The sequence below is a fragment of the Piliocolobus tephrosceles genome, chromosome 8, assembly GCF_002776525.5.
Source record: "Piliocolobus tephrosceles isolate RC106 chromosome 8, ASM277652v3, whole genome shotgun sequence".
In the NCBI taxonomy this organism is placed as follows: domain Eukaryota; kingdom Metazoa; phylum Chordata; class Mammalia; order Primates; family Cercopithecidae; genus Piliocolobus; species Piliocolobus tephrosceles.
Genome location: NC_045441.1, coordinates 3,464,118 through 3,483,180, shown reverse-complemented (window position 1 = coordinate 3,483,180; position 19,063 = coordinate 3,464,118). Strand labels below are relative to the sequence as shown.

Below are 19,063 nucleotides of genomic sequence, written 5' to 3'. Positions count from 1 at the left end.
TGAAGGGGGCGGGGCGATGTGCCGGGGGTGGAGGTGATGTGCCGGGTGGGGCGATGTGCCGGGCAGGTGTGCTGATGCTCTGTCAGGCACCAGTCAGCACTTCTTCCAGGTGAGGTGGGCCAGGGGCCAGTCAGCCAGCAAGGTCCCAGGCTCACAAAGCCCCATCAGGACGCCTCAGAGACCCAGGGCTGGCTGTGCGGCCGCGAAAACCAGGCCCCGTAGGACTGTTCCGCAGCTGCTTCCAGCAGCCCCTGCCAGCCCCACTCACCCTCGCCCTCTTCGTCCAGGCCTCGGTCGGTCCTGTCGTCCCTGCTGGGCAGGCTGAGCCCTGCAAGGAGGGATTTCAGCATCACCAGGTCACTGTTGTCGAAGGACAGGTCGCTAGGGAGAGAAGATGCTTTCACCTGGGAGGAAGACGCTGGCAGGCGGAAGGCTGAGTCAGGGGAGGCCTGGGCGGGGAGGCCATGTGTGCGTGGAACAGGACAGAGAGCTGCAGGGGTGGGTTTGGACAGCTCCGGCACAGGGTGGGGTGGCCAGTGCCCCCTGGGATGAGCACCACGCTCAGCAGCCCTCTCTGGCCTCAGGAGCCGCAGATCTGATATGACCCAGCCTTCCCGGGAACACCCTCCAGACCCCACTGGCCCCTCGCCGGAGGCCCGAGGCTTCCCTGCAGCCCGTGGGCACTCACTGGAGCGGGTCAGCGTGCTTCTGCAGGAAGGAAACGGCTGCTGGGGCGTTGTAGGTGATGTACTTATGGATGAACTGCACAAACTTGTTGATGAAGGCAGCCAGGTGGCGGGAGGACTTCCTATAATTCTGCAAAGCAAAAGCGGCACCCTCGAGCTGCCCTGCCCCGCTGGGCCAAAACAGAGCCTGTGCTCCCATCTGCTCCCAGAGCCTCAGGGCACGGACTCCACAGCCAATGAGCCCCCTCTGCCAATCACTGTGGTGTCACGGGCCTGAGGGCGGCCAGCGTGGCCTGTCAGGGTGTGGATACAGTCGTCTGGGGCATATGCCCAGATGGATGAGGGGCTTGAGGTGGCACAAGCGACAGGCAGAGAGCAGCATGGAGGGTCTGGGCTGGGCTTCTGCAGGACGTGGGCCCCCCAGGCACACAAGGGGCAGCTGGCAGGGGCTTCCCAGGGCGGGAGCTGGTCCCCAGGGCAGGTGGCCTGGCCTGGGCCCTGGCTGCAGGGGTCCTCCCAGTCCCTCCCCGGGTGGATGAGGCGGGCCTGGGCCAGGGCAGAGGGAGTGGAAAGGAGCAGGAGGGCGGGCGGCGGGAGCACACACCAGCAGCAGGCGGATGAAGGACAGCAGGCAGTCCCACAGCGCCCCCTGGTGCTCGCTGCGGAACACGTGCGGCTGCAACAGCTCCAGCAGGCCCAGCACGTGCAGGAAGCAGCTCAGATGGTTCTGCTGACGGAACTCCTGGAAGTTGAGGTGGGTACGGCCGTGTAGCAGCGCTGCAATCATGGGCAGGTGCCTGAGGGCGCAGTGAGGGCCCAGTCAGCGCCGGCCAGCCGGCTCACGTAGCACATGTCCCCAGGAAGGCCCCACTCACTGCCCCGGGAGCCAGACCCTGGGCTGCCCACCCCGACTCCCACACCACCCCCCCCCCGCCCTAGGAGGTGGGGATGACATCGCCCCTCTCTGGGGCCCACCCAGCTCCTCCCACCTGAGGCCCCGCTCAGGGCTCTGACCTCCCTCAGTCAACCTCAGCCCATGCTTTTTGTTTTTTGTGTGAAACGGAGTTTCACTCTTGTTGCCCAGGCTGGAGAGCCGCAGAGCCCTGGTTAAACCAGCATCTGGTGAGGGCGGCGCTTCTGAGGCAGCACCTGAGGAGCAGTAGTGGGTGCGCCACTGCCAGCTTCCGGCAGGCCATGCTGGCGTCTGCCCCTCGGTTCTCCGACGCCCGGGAGTCGCTGGTGTCCGCCAGGAGCGTGATGAAGCGGTGGATGAGTCCGTCCAGCTGCAGGGAGGGGCACTCTGAGGCTGGGGCCGCTGGCTCCCCTCACTTGCCCACCCACACTCAGCCTGGCCGCCAGCTGTGGCCACGATCCACCGCATGGCATGCCATGAGCAGAGGAACTGGCTCCTTAAGGCTTCCATGAGCACCTGGGGAGGGCGGGCAGGCCACAGCCAGCCTCTGGGAAAACCCCACACAGAATAAAACCAAAGCTCAACACCAAATGATACAAAGTGGGAAACAAGCCAAAACTGCACATCGGCCAGGCAGGTGTGGTGGCTCATGCGCGTCATCCCAGCACTCTGTGAGGCCAAGGCAGGAAAATCACCAGGGCCCACGAGTTCAAGACCAGCCTGGGCAACATGGCGAGACCCTGTCTCTATTTTTAACAATACAAAAAGATGGCCGGGCGCAGTGGCTCAAGCCTGTAATCCCAGCACTTTGGGAGGCCGAGACGGGTGGATCACGAGGTCAGGAGATCGAGACCATCCTGGCTAACACGGTGAAACCCCGTCTCTACTAAAAAATACAAAAAAACTAGCCAGGTGTGGTGGCGGGCGCCTGTAGTCCCAGCTACTCGGGAGGCTGAGGCACGAGAAAGGCGTGAACCCGGAAGGCGGAGCTTGCAGTGAGCTGAGATCCGGCCACTGCACTCCAGCCTGGGCGACAGAGAGAGACTCTCGTCTCAAAAAAAAAAAAATTAACTGGGTGTGGTGGCACATGCCTGTGGTCCCAGCTACTTGGGAGGCTGAGGTGGGAGGATCACTTGAGCACGGGAGGTTGAGGCTGTAGTGAGCTATGATGGTGCCGCTGCACTCCAGCCTTGGCAACAGACACCCTGCCTCAAAACTCCCCGCAAAACTGCACATCAAGTATGATTTCAATGTATAAAACAACTTATAAGTGAAAAAAATCACAAGCAGAAATGATTAGAAAAAGTCAGCTGCCCTCTGTGGTACCAGCAGAAGACAGGCTGCGGGTTCCAGCCAGAGGCGGGGAAGCGGGCACGAGAGGCCCAGCCCCGCCCCCAGGGTCACTGAAGAGGAGCAGACGCAGCCGTCCACCAAGACCCATGCACGAGTCCCCAGCAGCTGTCACTGCCCCAAACTGAACGTGACTCCACGTCCACCAGCAGGTGAACAGATAAACCAACGGTCGATCCACACAATGACAGGCCGCTCAGCGCCCATGACACCACGACTCTGCAGACTCTGCTGGATGGCGCCGCGCGAGCAAAGCCCTCGGTATAAGACTCAATGCAGACAGGCCCACAGGGCCACCCGGCAGCGCGGACCGGGAAGGGACAAGAGGTGAAGCCGGTGATGGCCGTACAAACTGGAGCCTCCGCCGTCCCTCCCTGCCCGGCCAGGGCGCCTGGGACGGCGCAGGGAGCGGCAGAGTGGTGCCCTCACCTTGCAGATGCTGCTGCTGGCAGCTCCTTCGCTGTGCAGCAGGACCTCAGGCACGGGCACCCGCAGCTCCGGCCGCTGTAGATAGAGCTGCAGGAGGAGGTCTCGGCAGCGCCTGCCCAGCACGCTGGAAGAGATGGAGCAGGGCTCACCAGGCGGACCGGGCCCCAGTGACAGGGGTGGGAGGACGGGACCAGGCGTGATGGGGAACCACCCGGGGCTGGGCTTCGACCCCCTCCATGGGGCTCACTCCCAGGCAGCATCCTGGGCCAGGGGGCCTGAGCACCTGTCTCCCCACTGCTGGATGCAGCCTGACAGGTGCTCCGTCACCTTCCTGACGCTCTCATCGTCCCCACGGCAGCAGCTGAGCAGCAGGGGCAGCCGGGCCTGAATGAGGCTGCAGGCGGCCGTGTCCCCGTCCTGGCTCCGCGTCTCTGCCTCGGCCAGGATCAGCTCCACCAGGCTGATGAGCTCTGGGCCCTGCACCCGCAGCACTAGCTCCTCCCGCCGCTTCTGTAACAGGCGTCTGTGTCAGTCCCGGAGCGCCACGCCCTCTCCTGGATGGGCCACCCTCCCAAGACCTGCCTGCGGGGTGCGCTGGTCTCGCCCCTGCCAGATGCGAGGAACGTGGATGCAGGCCCAGAGGAAGTCCAGAGAGGCGGAGGGGTCGAACCTGTGGGGAGGCCCGGGTTCCACTGAGCATGAGGTGTCTCATCTCAGCACGGGAGACAGCAGTCAGAGCCGGCGCTGGGAGAGTTCTGGCGGAGGCCAGTGTGCACATGGCCCGGGTCAGGGACAGGGAGGCGCCCACCTCTGCTCCCGGCTCTTGCCCAGCAGGACTCGGATGCACTGGTGCAGCGTGGGCCAGCTGGACTGATGCGTGAAGAGGGTCAGGAGGTAGGGGCGGAACGAGGGCACCTGGGCCTGACCTTTGCCCTGGGGAGGGAGAAAGCAGCCCAGATGGCCTCACCTGGGCCAATGGCGGGCTCTGCTGAGGTCAGCTGATGGTTTCCCCAGTGCGCCGCTCAGAGAGCCGAGGCCTGGGGTGTGGCCAGCGACACCGGCCCCGTCATGTGGTGCTGGAGGGCCCCTCCTGGTGGCCGTGCGCATCTCCCCACCTCTTCCCACGGGAGCCATGCCGCAGAGTGGAGGTGCCCAGGGCTCCGTGCAGCCTCTCTGGTGAGGCCATCCCTCCCCTGCGGGGGACCTGGGGAGCCCAGCACCTGCCCTCCCTTCTCCTGGCCACAGCCCCATTCCCTTTGGAAAGATGGAGGCCCCTACACGATCTACAGGGTTTGGCGGGGCCAACTCTACCCCGTCCACCCACCCCGTCCCCACATCTGGCTGGTCCACAGGTGACTGTGACCCTGGCCTGGGTTCTGCTGGGGCCAGTGGGGAACCCTGCCCTTCCTCTGGGTTGCTACAGGACACGGCCTGAGAGCAGGGGGGCTACTGGGGCCCCTACAAGGCTCGCCCAGGCCAAGGCTGCTGCACTGCAGGTCAGGAAGAGCCCTTGACCCCGGGTGGGTCCCCGTGCTGAAGCTGGGTGCCACCCACCTTCCTCCGGGAGAAGAGCAGCCTGTGCTGCAGGTCGGGGCAGCTGCTGACCACCTCGGGGTCCAGCATCTCCAGCCAGTCCACCAGGAGGCCTGATGAGGGCCCCAGCCGCACGGCCTCCAGGCTGCAGGGAGAAGGTGGCTCAGGGAGGAGCTGGTGCCGCCTGCCCGCCCGCCCCGGCCGTGTGCAGCACCCCAGCTCACCCGCCGCCATCCGCATCCGGCTTCCCCGCAGCCAGGGGCTCCTCCTCCTGCAGCAGCAGGGAGCTTACCACCACCACGGGCTTACAGCCCGGAAACGTGGAGGCGACGTCCGCAGTGGCAGAGAAGAGCGCAGTCAGCAGCTCCTCCAGGTAGGGGGACCTCACCTCCATCAGCCCCTGGAGGACTGTGCAAGGGACAGAAGAACATGTGAGTCACGCCCAGGTCAGGGGGGCTGCCCAGTGGGTGTGGGCTAGCCAGGGTAAGATGTGGGGTGAGCATGTGTGGAACACAACAGGAGAGCCCAGCCAAGGCCAGAAAGTGCAGCCGGGGCCGGGGCTCACTTTGCTGGGTGCAGCAGTGATGGGGGGGCCCCCCAAGGAGGAAGCTCCAACTCACTCTCAAGAGGCCCCGCCCTGGGCCATCTGAGAGGGGACCTCTGTGGGCACTTTCTGAGGACAGTGCTGAGCAGCCACTGTCCGGCCCCCACTAGGCAGCAAAAAGCAGCCTCAGGCTTGGGTCTTCCCAGGGCCCCAGCGGCCCAAGGGACTGGGCCAGGAAGGTACCTTTGCTGATCAGCTCAGGCTCCACGCTGCACTGGTCCCCAGACCTCAGGGTGGCGACGACGGCACGGACGGTGGAGCTGACCACCTCCAGGTCCTGACGGAAGGCCAGGGCATCGGCCAGGCGCAGGAGCCCCCCTCGCACTGTGGGAGGTCTGTGTGAGTGCCCTGTGGCTCCGCCCTCACCCCTATTGGTATGCCCCGTCCAGGGAGGCCCCACGGTAGAAGAGCTCCCCTGGATCCACGTGGGCACCCCCCTCAAGCCACTCTCCGGGCCTCGGGGTGCCAGGCAGCTTGGCCACTCTGTGTGAGCCCCCATCCAGTGCCCCCCAGCTGTCTGCCAGTCTGGTGTGGTTCTCACCGTCGCTGAGCCTGCGCCCAGCCGAGGCCTGGCCAGCGAGCATCCTGAGCTGTGCCCGCAGGGGCCCGCCCTCCACGCCAGGGCTGTCCAACCACTGCAGCATCTGCAGGAGCACCTTCAGGAAGAGTGAGGAGAAGCCGGTGTCCTGTGGCACACAGCGCTGTGGGGACAAAGTGGCGTGTGGCTACCCTGGCAGATGACACACGGGGACCCGGCACCCAAGGCCCAGACCGGGGCCGTGAGGCTGCTGACACCTGCCGCGACTGGCACTTGGGGCCTGAGCCAACCTCATCCCACCTCCTGCCTGAAACGGTGCCTCCCCTGCACAGGCCCAGATGACCTCGCAGAGACCCTTTCAAAACCCCCCAGTTGGTGAGGGCATCCCATGCGGTTCAAGGAAAAAAAAAGACACACAAGTAAAACACAGTCCCAGGCACCAGCAGATGGGGAGAGCAAGGCAGGGGTGCCAAGCCTGGGTGGTGGGGCGCGAACAGGCGGACACCGCACTGCCCCACCTCCCGTCCCGGGGGAACGTTCACTGAAGAAAGGGGACCCCTGCTGCTGTTCTCTGGGGCACTGTCCTTTTTTACTTAGAAACCGAGACCCAAGACCCACAGAGAAGCAGTCACAGGACACCCAGGCCGTCCTGCGGGAGGCAGAGCCCTCACTGCCTTCCTCCCTCCTCCCACCTGAGGCCCACACCCGGGCACCTGGTACTGGCAAAGCTGGCGCATCAGCGGGCAGGCCAGGAAGTGGCTGCGGTGCATGGACATCACCAGGGCGCCGCCGTGTGGGGAGCTGAGCAGGGTGGCGAGGGCCTGCAGGACACGCACCGTGATGCCCGGCACCTCAGGGTTGCCCTGGATGACGCGGGCCAGCTCCTGGCCCAGGGCCTGCTGCAGCGCGAGGGCCACAGGGCGGGGACTGGAGCTCTGCCACCGAGGGTCCGGGCTGAGCGGGAAGATCTGGAACAGGGCAGGCCGGTGTCAGGAGGAAGCGGAGGAGGAGGAGCACAGCAGAGAGGCTAAGTGCCCGGTGGGTGCAGCTCCGTGCCAGAACCGCGTCCCATCATCTCCTTGTTCATTTGTGGCCCCCACCTTGTGGCCTGAGGGGCCCAGGGCCCTTGAGACCTGTGATGGGGAGCAGTGAGGGACCCCAACACGCAGGAGCTGCCCCAGAGGACGAAGGTGTCCAGAAACTGCCCAGGGCCCACCAGGCTCTCCATCAGGAGGTGGTGAGGCCTACAGGATCCCCGGCTCCAACAGCCAGACCTCGGGTGAGACCTGCAACTTTGGCTTCTGCATATATCAAACTGGATGCCCCGCGCAGAGGGGTGTGCAAGGATGGCAGGGAGGGTGCAGGGTGACCCCCTTCCCCAATGTTGGCCTAAGCCTCCGTCTGAGAGCATGGGGGTGTTACATGAAAGCAATGTGCCAAGGTCAGGTGGTCACGCGTGTAAAGGCCGCTGTGCGTGCGAGGCGGCAGGGGAGACTGTACACAGGAAAGAGGGGCTGCAGTGGACACCCACGCGCAGCAGCATCACTACCTGGAGGAACATGCCAGCCAGGTCGTCCTCAGGGCCCAGCACCCGGAGCTGGGTCCCTGCCCGAATCCGGCCCTGGCCTGTGGGCTGCTCTGGGCTGCTCTTTGGTTTGGGTGCCTCTGTGCTGTCTGCAGAGACAGGAGAACCATCAGTGGCTGCACACTTCCTGACTGGCTTCAGCGGTGGAAACTGTGCAAGCCATGGCCAGCCCTGCCTGGGGACTGTCACCCAGGAGGAAGAGCTCCCCAAGGACCCCAGGTCTCGCTCAGGACCACAGGGATCTCAGACTCGACGAGTACCCACATGCTGGCCAGAGGCAAACGCTGACCAAAGACCGGCCGAGAGCCTCTGTGGGGGCCCCTCTCAGGTGACATCAGCAAGTGTGCACTGCACTGTGTGGTTATGCAGGTCCCGTCTCCCTCCCTCCCCAGGCTGGGTCTCTGTGTGGGCCCTGTCCCCTCCCCAGTACCTCGGCGGGGCGGCAGGGAGGCCGTGAGCAGGGAGTGGAAAGTCTGGCCTCCGGAGGCGCCTCGCTCATGCTGGACCTCCACCAGGTGGGCCATGTAATCTGCAAACAGCAGCAGGGTCACGCCTGGGCGCGGCCAGGGGTCAGGGGCAGGTCCTCCCCTCTCCACAGACACCAGAGTTGGGGACACCCCTACGGTCTCTGCTTCCCAAGGACTTCAGAAGCTGGGCAGGCTCAGTGAGCATCGAGGCCCCCACAGTTCCTCCAACCTCAAAACAGGCCCGACAGGGTGCCTGGCCCCAGGGTTGGGGCAGGCCCAGGCCTTGGCTCCCTTCTGCCTGTGCCAACTTCACTGGCCCCCAGCTCTAAGCCTGGCCTCGAGTGCCACCCACAGCCAGCCAACCTCAGATCACCCACCCGCTCACACCCAGGCCCCAGAAGCCCGGCCGGGCTGGGGCTCAGTCAGCGTGTGTGGCCCACTCCGCAGGTCCCCGCGTCTTACTTTTGTCCATGATGTTCTGCTCTAGTGTCTGGGGGTCGTGGGCCACTGCCTGGTCCAGGAACTGCAGGAGTTTGCTCATGCTGGACACAGGGATGCCAAAGGACTGCACGAACAGCAGCAGCTGCTGCGGCTCCAGGTCCTGCAGGGCTGAGAGGGCACGCGCTCCGTAACGCCACCTGAGACCCGGGCAACAGGCACTCGGGACCCCACCCGAGACCTGGGGCTGCCTGTGTGCAGCGACCCCACCCACCAAAGACCCTGGGCCACATGGGCTCAGTGACCCCACCCAACACCCGCGGCGGTGCACACTCGGCAGCCCCACCCGAGACCTGGGGCCGCACAAGGGGACAGCAGTTCAGGACTGCCTTGCGCCCTGGATGGCAGCTGTATAGGCCCCATCCCGGGGGGTGGGTGAACGCTCCAGAGGGCCTATGGTGGCACGGCGCAGTACACCTCCCGAACTGCACACAGGCCGCCGAGACTATCTCCTCTCAATGCTCAGGACAGCGCTCTTACCCTGAAGCCATCGACGGCTCCCGCGGGCACACAACAGCCTAGACCCCTTGGCAGTCAGGGGCTTCCTGAGCCAGCCCCACTTACTCACCAAGCTGCCCCCCATGTGTCCTCACTGTGACCAGGCACCAGTCCTACTGACCTACGTGGGTACAGGCCCCACGCTCATCCCTTGCTGGCGTCCCCGGCTGCAGCTCCAACCCCCAAATCCTTCAGGGACCAACCCAGAGGCCCCACCACTTCCCCTCCTCCCCTCCAACCCCAGACCACTTTCTCTTCTTTCCATCCAGGCCCCGTTTCTCACTCTAGGCCCCAGCCTGACAGTAAGACCCTCCCAGACGGGGCCAGCACAGGCTGCCCCAGGTCTCCTCCCAGGGTGCAGCACAGCCTGCTGTGCCCAGGACATAAGATCTGCAGGATCCAGAGGCCACCCGGCCAGTCTTCTCCTCTGCCACAGCCGGAGACCGTCCAGGCCCACGAGGAGCAGGTGAGGGGCCTGGGACCCCCCGAGTCAGCAGCCCCTGCCCGAGCCCAGCCTGGGCCGTACCAGCATCCACCAGGCAGAGCACCTCAGAGCGGAGGAGCAGGCGAGGGGCCCGGGACCCGAGTCAGCAGCCCGCCCCCTGAGCCCAGCCTGGGCCGTACCGGCGTCCATGAGGCGGAGCACCTCAGAGCCGAGCAGGCGTCGCGGCGGCCGGGCCGGCAGCAGCAGCGCCTCCTCCGACGTGTCCACCAAGAAGGCGGTGGGCAGTGGCTTCTCCTCCGGAAACCAGATGTCCAGCAGTGCCTGGAACTCGCTGTCGTCGGCTTCAGGAAGGACAACGGGTGAGCAGCCTTCAGACCCGCCAGGAGCCCAGCCCCAAGCACAGCTGGTGCCAAGGCTAGAAGCACCTCCTCTCCCAAGGGGGAAACTGAGGCTTGGGAGGAGCATGGGGCTCCCGTGCTAGAGTACTTGCTATGCACGGATGCTTTGCGTAGGTGCACGCATTTGATCCTCACAGACACTGCAGGACGGCAAGCGGTATCACCGCCATTTTGTCTTGGCCAAGGGAACATGTGCGTGTCCCTGTCCAGCCCCTGCCCTTAAGGCTTTGCTTGGCTGAACCAGGTCCCATCCAGCTCTCTGGCTCCAAAAAGCCAATGAGAAACCCCACAGACCCAGGGCCACGTGGGGCCAGCTTCCCCTGCTGCCCTTCCCAAGGGTGACACCTGTGACTGCATCTGCCTCCCAATAGGGCTCACCTCCCTGGCACAGCCCACCCACATCCACCCGACCTCTGACAAGGAAGTTCACCACCCTCGCACAGCCCGCCCACGTCCACCCAACCTCCAGCAAGGGGGTTCACCACCCTGGCACAGCCCGCTCACGTCCACCCAAACCCCAGCAAGGGGGTTCCGCCCCCTTCCCCCACTGGCAGACACAATGGGGTGAACGTGGGGGCAGTTCCTGGTGTCAGCCAAGAACAAAGCAGAAGGCTGTGGCCACAGAGGGCATGGCTGGGTGGGCGCCGGATTCCAAACACTGCGCTGGCCGGAGCGTCCTCAGGGTCACTTGTCCGGGCCCTGGGGAGAGGACCTGCTTGCCTGGCAGCCTGATGTCACACCTCCACACAGTGAAACCCTGAGTTTGCCGCCTCCCAGGCACCGCAGGCCTACACGGATAGGCTGGGGCAGTGAGGACTCTGACCGCAGGCTGCTCCAGCTCAGGGCTCTCCAGGCTGGGAGGCTGCACCACGCGGGGATCTCCCACGTGTCCACCAAGTGCTCAGAGACGCGCGGGACGGACTGCAGCCTCCTCTTTAGGAGAGAAGCTAGGACACAGAATGAAAGGGCCGGAGGGCTTCCTGCCCAGAAGCAAGGCAAGGATGTGGAAGCCGCTGGGTGTGGTCAGGGCCATGGCCCGCCTGGCACGAAGGTGCCCTCCCAGTGCCCGTGGCGGCTCACCTCGCGGCGGGCCCAGCGTCAGCAGGATGACCATGGCGTGGACCACGAGGATGTGCATGGTGGCCGTCTCCCCGCTGCTCCAGCGCAGGAAGACCTGGTCCTGAGACTCTGACTGTGGGAAACGAGGTGGAGTCAGGGCCGTGAGGTTCGGGGACCCTGGGCCAGCGCCAAGGGCACCAAGCCGGCACCAAGCGCGCTGCGCGGCCTCACCCAGCTGTAGACCTCCTCGCCCTCCTTGCTCTGCCGCATGCGCCTCACGTAGCGTGAGAAGATGGACAGCAGAGCGCTCAGCACGGCGTCCGACGCGCCACTCGGGGAGAGTTTGGAGAAGAGGTGGGACATGATGGTGGAGCGCTCCACGACCAGCCGGGCCACGTCCTGGTGTGTGGACAGGGGGGTGTCAGAGGCTCCACGACAGCTCGGCTCTCTGGCCAGCTGGGGCGGCCTTATCGCAGGCACGTCCTCACTGGGATCTTAAGCAGGGCCCACAGCACCAGCACCGCAGACCCTCACTCTGCCACAGGCCTCCAGGGGAGACGACCAGAGCTGGGTCTGACTCTCCAGGTGGGAGGGAGGACACGACTCTCACAGCCAAGGACAATGACCAGGCCCTGAAGGCAGACTCTGCTGCCCTCTGCCCGGCAGCCACCATCTGTTCACCCATCGCTCATTCCCCAAGGACTCAGGCCATGAACTTTCACTAGGTCACAGCGCAGGCTGGGGACAGAGGACAGCAGTGCAAAGTTGGAAGAAGCCCAGCGGAGAAGGACGGCACCCAGGAGAGAAGACAGGAGTCAGCGCCACACATGTGAGCCAGAGATGCTGAGGACAGCGGGCAGGTGCCCAGCGACCTGGGCCCACAGCCCAAACCCTCCTGGTGTGGGGAAGAGGGCTGATGGCTCAGATTCCACCCTGCTGTGAACAAGGCACCTCATCCCTGTGGCTTCGCACCCTCAGGGACTAGGGAGAAAGGCTCCAGGTAGTGAGTGGTGACTAAGGAAGGGACACAGGTGGCCACAGGGTCACAGAGGCCCCAGCACAGCAGCCGTTACAGCCCTCCCACCCTCAATGCCTCCCTGAGGTCCAAGAAGCCGCCAGCCCAGGGCACTGCACCACTGGCCCCATACCCTCCCCAGGGCGGGGTCTCTGTGCTGCCCCGTCCCCTCCCCAGGGCCACACTGCTGGCTGGCTCTGCTGCCTCACCAGGGCCAGGTCGCTGTGCTGGGCCTGCTCCTCCACAGGCGTGTGCTGGGACAGGTAGATCAGGTAGGCGCTGATGGTCTGGGGGTCGGTCTCCATGTGGATTGCCTGGAGGGGAGGGTGGTCTGAGCAGAACCAGGGCAGGGCTGTGGCCCTCTCATCCCCGCCCACCACGGCCCTGGTCAGCGCCCTCACCTGCTGCAGGGCCAGGGCTGTGGTGCTCCTGACGCTGTCGAAGAGAGGCAGGCGGGGCAGGTCCCGCAGCAGCCACTGGTAGCCCTGCAGCACATCTGTGTCCCCTGCATCCTCCTCCATGGGGGGCTCCTTCTCCTCCCCGTCCCGCAGGCTGCCCTCCGAAAGCACCAGCGACAAACCCTGTGGCAGACACGCGTGAGCAGGGCGGGCTTCAGCAGTGTGGGCAGGGTCTCAGCCCGGCCCCGGGAGCACACGGTGGTGCCCTCAGAGCCCCAAGGAGAACGTGGCGCTTGCTTCCCAGGGGAGAGGCCGCAGGTAAAAGGGAAAAATGAGACTAAGCTCTTTCTGTTAAACGCTTCTGTTCAAGTTTGTGAAGCCACCCTGGACCCTCCCGTCCCCAGCAGGAAAGGAACACCAGGCAGGTGGCGGGGTCCGCCTTCACATTTCACCAGCGCATCCCTCCTATGCGGGCAAGGAACTTAAAAATACAGTCGGGGTGAACTGAACATTCATTTTATTTTTACTTTCACTTTTTAAGACAGGGTCTCATTCTGTTGCCCAGGCTGGAGTGCAGTGGTGTGATCACAGCTCATTGCAGCCTCAACCTCCTGGGCTCAAGTGATTCTCCCATCTTAGCCTCCCAAGTGGCTGGGACCACGGGTGCATGGTAATTTTTTCATCTTTTATTTTTGGTAGAGATGGGTCTCACTGTGTTGCCCAGCCTGGTCTCACACCCCTGGGCTCAAGTGATCCTCCTGCCTCAGCTTCCAGGATAGCTGGGAACACAGGCACACACTACCACACCCAGCTAATTTTTTCATTTTTGGGAGAGATGGGGTCTCCCTGTGTTGCCCAGGCTGGTCTCAAACTCCTGGACTCAAGGCTGCTCCCACCTTGGCCTCCCAAAGTGCTGGGCTGACCAGAGCAAGCCACTGCGCCAGGCCTACTCATATCACTTCTTTATTTTTCATGGATTTATTTTTTTGAGATGGAGTTTAACTCCTGTTGCCCAGGCTGGAATGCAATGGCATGATTTTGGCTCACGCAACCTCCACCTCCCGGGTACAAGTGAGTCTCCTGCCTCAGCCTCCAGAGTAGCTAGGATTACAGGTGCGCACCACCACGTCCAGCTAATGTTGTATTTTTAGTAGAGACGGGGTTTCACCATGTTGGCCAGGCTGGTCTCAAACTCCTGACTTCAGGCAATCCGCCCGCCTTGGCCTCCCAAAGTGCTGGGATTACAGGCATGAGCCACCGGGCCTGGTCCGCAGCCTACTCATTTTAAACATGCGTAGGAAGACCCGCCCACCACCTCACCTTCATGGCCAGCACACGGGAGGCCACCTGGGAGGAGCCGAGGCGCCGCAGGAAGTAGTCCAGCACCTCACACGTTGTCTGCTCATCAGCCTTCGGGCCCAACAGCAGGTCCTGCAGGCGGCCCAGCAGCTGCCGCTGCTTCTGCTGCCTCTGCGGGGAGGAGGGTGCTCTCAGGGGTGCAAGTGACAGGCCAGGCAGATGGGATGTGGGGTGAGGGGCGGGTGGGCTCAGGGATGGGCGGCCCTGACGGGTGCAGGTGGCAGGCCAGGCAGGCGGGGGGCAGGTGGGCCGAGGGGTGGGCGGCCCTGACGGGTGTGGGGTGAGAGGCGGGTGGGCTGAAGGGCGGGCAGCCCTGACCTGCCGCTTCTTGGCCTTCTGCTCCTTGCTCTCGCCCTCGTCGTCCTCCTCCCCAGAGGCAGCATCGTCCACAGCATCGTGCAGCAGGAACTCACACAGGCACTGCACAGGCAGCACGTCCAGGGAGCCCTCGCTGGACTGTACCAGGTCCGCCAGCCAGGGCATGGACTGCGAGGAGGCCTGGGCAGGTGACAGCAGCCCCCGCTCAGCGCCTTCTGGGCCCAACACCTGCCACCAGCCCCCCGGGCCACCTTGGAGCCGGAAAGGGTGACACACAGCAGCCAGTTCATGGGCCCGGCATCCAGGTGTGTCCTGCCTGCTTCTGGCCACCAAGGCTTCTGGAAGGTTCCGGGCCTCCCGAGACCGCCATCTCTACCTCCTGGAGCCTCGGAGCTCACCTGCCGCTGGATGATGTGGAGGAGGAAGTCGGGGTTTCGGCTGCGGCACAGGAGGTGCCCAAGGCGGAGGGACTGGTTGAGGCTTTTCACTTGATCCAGGATGTGAGGGGGAGGCCTCCGAGGGGGCCCTCTGAGGGTCACAGAGGACATGATGCGTCAGCACGCCCTGAGCAGATCACCCCCAGAATGCCCCCCCTTCCATCCCTGCTTCGAGGGGCAGCCGACAGCCTGAGACAGGTGACCTGTCCTGACCTGGGATGTCCCCAAGGCCTGGCCCCACAGCAGTAAGCCAGGGACATGGGGATGGGGCCCCACAGGCCTTTTAGGGTCTGCCGCAGTGCAGTAGGCTCCACCTGCTCCTTCAGCCTCTGTCCCACCCACACCAACCACCCACAGGTCCTGACGGCAGGCGCGGGGCAGGGCTGTGCGGACTGCGTACTGGGGGTCCAGGCTGGTGAGCTGCGACAGGAGGAGGCTGCTGCTCTCAGTGATGGTCTGCTTGGTAGACGCGGCTGCCAGGTGCCCCTCGAAGGCCAGGATCTCCTGCTTCTCCCGCTGGGCAGTCTGCAGCTCACGGTTCATCATCTCCGTCCGGGTCTCCTCATCCGTCAGGGTGCACGGCGGGTAGGAGTAGTTGCTAGGGCCAGAGAGGGGAGCGTGTCACCCTGTCCCCTACGAAGGACTCACTCCCAACAGACCACGCTCGGGGTCAAGGAGGGTCAAAACCCCTATGGCCGCTGCTGCCTGCTGCACAGGAGTCAGGAGCACAGGGCGCCCGGGAGCATCCGCAGAGCTGTCGAGCATGGCGAGAAGCCACGGCGCTGCCCAGAGGTGTGGTCCAGCCACTGCCTCGTCCTCCACAGGCAGCATGCCGCCCTTACCACAGCCAAGGCCGCAGCATCAGAACCCGGTCTCCTCCCGGGCCGCCTCCCCACCCACGCCGGGAGCACAGCCCAGTATGACAGCCATGCAGGCTCCGCCCACCCATCCAGGGACTGACCTGCAGGGCAGGGACTCTCTGCCTACAGAGGCACACATGGCTTTGGCGTGTTCCAAAACCCAACTCCCCATGGCTGCTCTAATCTGAGCTCTGACCCCAAGGTCCCAAAGTCAGTCTGCTCCTTCAGAGGTGGGGGAAGCAGCTGTGCCTCCCACCTCAGGACACACACACGCCCACTTCCCACAACACACAGGCAGACACATGCCCGGTCCCCCCAAAACCACGGGCAGACACATGCCCGGTCACCCCAAAATCACGGGCAGACGCCCGGTCACCCCAAAACCACGGGCAGACACACTCCCAGTCCCCACAAAACCACAGGCAGACACACGCCCACTCCCCACAGCACAACAGCCACACACACACCTGATCCAGACGCCACGGACAGACACACACCTGGTCCCCACGATACCTGCTCCCCGCCCCAGGTTCCCCAAGGGGACGAGAGGACTTACTTCAGGCCCTGCTCCCCGCCCCGGGCCCACCGAGGGGACGTGCGGACTCACTTGGTCATCACCATCTCCATGAGCATCTTCAGGGTCGGGTACTCCTCCCACGCAGCCAGGCCTAGGGAACCGGAGGGTGTGGGGCTGGCCAGGCTCCCCTGGGCACCAGGCGTGTGACCCCGCCCTCTCCCAGCTCCTCCTCTCATCCCCAGCTGGGTTCATCCCAAGTCCCAACAGACAAACTGCCCCAAAAGAAGGACCAGCAGGGCCATGCGTGTGCATGCGGCGGCCAGCAGGGGCTCACCGATGTTTTCCGGGTTGAATGCCGCGACGACCAGCAGGAGGGGCCAGGCCTTCCAGTAGAGGGTGGAGATGGCGAGGTTCGGAGGCTGGTACCTGGAAGGCAGGGGCGCCCCGACTCAGGTCCAGCACACCAAGCTCAGTGCCAAGGATCGGCCCAGCCAGGCCAGGCGGCAAAGCTGGAGCAGGGACGGTGCTGGCTCCCAGCTCCTCCTGGGACTGCCCTCCAGTGACACCTGTCCAAGCACGTGCGTGAGCCTGGCTCTGGGCTCCCTGTCCAGGCCCGACTCCAGCTCTGTCCTTACCTTTCTAAGTCTTTGTTTCTCATCTATAAAATGGGAGCAGTAGTGGATACATAATACATGCTCATTAAGTGTCAGCGATTCTCATCTTCTACATGAGATGACAGACACCACCCCAGGAACCATTGTAACGATACAATCACATTAAAGCACGGGCCCCTCAGGTGAGGAAACAATCCTAACTATGAGACAGATGTGAACTGAGACACTGCCTGGAGCCACATGCAGAGGCTGCCCAGAGAGAAAGACCACACTAGAAAGCAGAGTGGGCAGCAGCTGCCTAAGGAGAGAGAGGCAGGAGAACCTCGACCGTGGCAGGAGAACCCCGACCGTGGCATCAGAGAGCACGCGAGGCTGGGTGTAGCATGGGATTCCGAGGTGCATCCGACCAAAACTCCGTAACGCTGCTGAAACGGTATCAGCTCTGGATAACGGGAAACCCCTGAAAGGGTGTGGGCTCTGGATAAAGGGACACCTCTGAAAGGGTGTCGGCTCCAGATAAGGGGAAACCTGCCTGGGTGCACAGATCGCAGGGTATGGCCTCACTGACACGGAGGGGCTCCCCAGACTGACCCACGATTCTACACTGTCTCAAAATCCCAGTCAGCTGTTTTGCAGAAATTGACAAGCTCACGCTGAAATTCACATGGAAATGCAAGGACCCAGAACAGCCAAAACAATCCTGGGAAAGGATGGACACATACACCGACAGAACGGACGCGCAGACGGACAGAGCAGAGCTGAATCGAGAGGCCAACCCGCTCGCCTACACACAACAGGAGTCCAGAGGTCAACCCTCATACTCAGGTGCAGACTGTCGAGAGCAAGCCAAGACAGCCTAAGGTGTAGGAACAGCCCTCTCAACAACAATGCTGTGACAACTAGAATCAACACCAACAGAAAGAAGCAGGGCCCCACCAAACCACACATCAAACAGATGACAGGCTCCAGAGATAGGGAGCGCCAAACTATAAGGTTCCTAGGAGAAAACGGAAGGCCTCGGGAGCGTGGCAGAGCCCCAGCATCCTAGGTACAACGTCAAAGCACACACAGCGGCAGCAGCACGAAGATGATTGGGCCCCCCCAAAGGTGAGCTCTGCGCTGCCTGCGTGGGTCCACAGAACGGAAGTGAGGGTCCAGGAACAACCCACATGGGTGTGACTTCCAACACGGAGCCAAGAGACCCTCATCAGGGAAAGACAGGCTTTCAGCAGCGGGGCCAGGACAGCTGGATGTCCGCACACAGAGGAATGAAGCCGGACCCCAGCCTCACACCACAAAAACTAAATCACAATGGCTCAAAGACCTGAATGTAAGAGCTGGGATGATAAAACCCTTGACAGAAAACACAGAATTAAATCTCCATTATGCTGAACTAGGCGATGGTTTTTTAGATATGACACAAAAGCCCAGAAACCAAAGAAAAATAGATAAAACTGGATTTGCTCAAAATGGAAAACTTCTGGCTAGGCGCAGTGGTTCATCAGACCTGTAACCCCAACACTTTAGGAGGTCAAGGCAGGAGGATGCTTGAGCCCAGGGGTTTGAAAATAGCCTGGGCAATAAAGTGAGGCCCCATCTCTGCAGACACTAAAATTAGCTGGACATGGTAGCATGTGCCTATAGTCCCAGCTACATAGGAGGCCAAGGTGGGAGGATCACTTGAGCCAGGGAGGTTGAAGCTGCAGCGAACCGTGACTGCACCACTGCACTCCAACCTGGGTGACAGAGCAAGACTCCGTTCCCCACAAAAAATGGAAAATGCAAACCGAAACCACCATGAGATACCGTCTCACCCTGGCAGGATGGCTCTGCTGAGAAACAGCCATGAGTGCGAGCAAGGATGGGATGGAGACCGGGAACCATCATGCGGCGCTGGCGGTGATGCAAGGGGGAACTCAAGGTGGGGGCAGCCGCTGGGGAGGGTCTGACAGAGCCTCAGTTAAACACCTGGCCCAGCAACCCCACTCCCAGCCACCTGCTCAAAGAGAATTGAAGACACGTCCACACAGACTTGTCCACACACGCTCACGGCAGCACCGTTTGTGAACACAGGAGTGGGAGCAGCAGACGTGGTCTGTCCACACAGTGGGGCACCCTCAGCCACAAGGAGGACTTTGATACTGCCTCACGCTACAGCACAGGCGACCCCGGGAACAGCACACCCGGGGAAGGAAGCTGGTCACATGAGACCACGCACGGTAGTACGCAGTTTACAGAAAATGCCCAAAAGGGCCACTCGACAGAGATGACAGCAGGTGAGCGGCTGCTGTGGGCTGCGGTGGGAGGAATGAGGAGTGACGGCTGGTGGGAATGGGGTTCTTTTAGGGGGACCAAAGAAGGTTCTACAATTAAATTATAATGAAGGTTGTACAACCTGTGAACATCCTGAAAACATGGAATTGCACACTTTAGATGACACGTATGTGAATTCTCTCCATAAAGCCGTGAAACATAGAGCATAAACTCATTGTTGTGTGAAAAATAACACACACACGTTAAACACAGGAGAAAAAAGTATGAC

At 62.9% G+C, this 19,063-nt stretch overlaps 1 protein-coding gene across 1 annotated transcript in view; it reads right to left on the bottom strand.

The window, feature by feature from the left end:
- Positions 1-19,063, bottom strand: part of INTS1 (integrator complex subunit 1) — a 34,012-nt gene that overhangs the window by 3,038 nt on the left and 11,911 nt on the right. The window contains exons 17-43 of the mRNA XM_026447203.1: positions 16,242-16,333; positions 15,998-16,058; positions 14,931-15,128; positions 14,492-14,621; positions 14,094-14,273; positions 13,737-13,886; positions 12,420-12,599; positions 12,228-12,332; positions 11,235-11,402; positions 11,025-11,136; positions 9,726-9,887; positions 8,568-8,714; positions 8,069-8,167; positions 7,603-7,727; positions 6,767-7,021; positions 6,057-6,216; positions 5,699-5,839; positions 5,136-5,319; positions 4,933-5,056; positions 4,187-4,311; positions 3,961-4,048; positions 3,662-3,888; positions 3,379-3,502; positions 1,836-1,969; positions 1,291-1,483; positions 689-816; positions 269-381 (exon numbers count right to left, since the gene is read on the bottom strand). Of these exons, the coding sequence (XP_026302988.1) occupies positions 269-381; positions 689-816; positions 1,291-1,483; positions 1,836-1,969; positions 3,379-3,502; positions 3,662-3,888; positions 3,961-4,048; positions 4,187-4,311; positions 4,933-5,056; positions 5,136-5,319; positions 5,699-5,839; positions 6,057-6,216; positions 6,767-7,021; positions 7,603-7,727; positions 8,069-8,167; positions 8,568-8,714; positions 9,726-9,887; positions 11,025-11,136; positions 11,235-11,402; positions 12,228-12,332; positions 12,420-12,599; positions 13,737-13,886; positions 14,094-14,273; positions 14,492-14,621; positions 14,931-15,128; positions 15,998-16,058; positions 16,242-16,333 (3,905 nt within the window). The remainder of the gene's footprint in view (positions 1-268; positions 382-688; positions 817-1,290; positions 1,484-1,835; positions 1,970-3,378; positions 3,503-3,661; positions 3,889-3,960; positions 4,049-4,186; positions 4,312-4,932; positions 5,057-5,135; positions 5,320-5,698; positions 5,840-6,056; positions 6,217-6,766; positions 7,022-7,602; positions 7,728-8,068; positions 8,168-8,567; positions 8,715-9,725; positions 9,888-11,024; positions 11,137-11,234; positions 11,403-12,227; positions 12,333-12,419; positions 12,600-13,736; positions 13,887-14,093; positions 14,274-14,491; positions 14,622-14,930; positions 15,129-15,997; positions 16,059-16,241; positions 16,334-19,063) is intronic.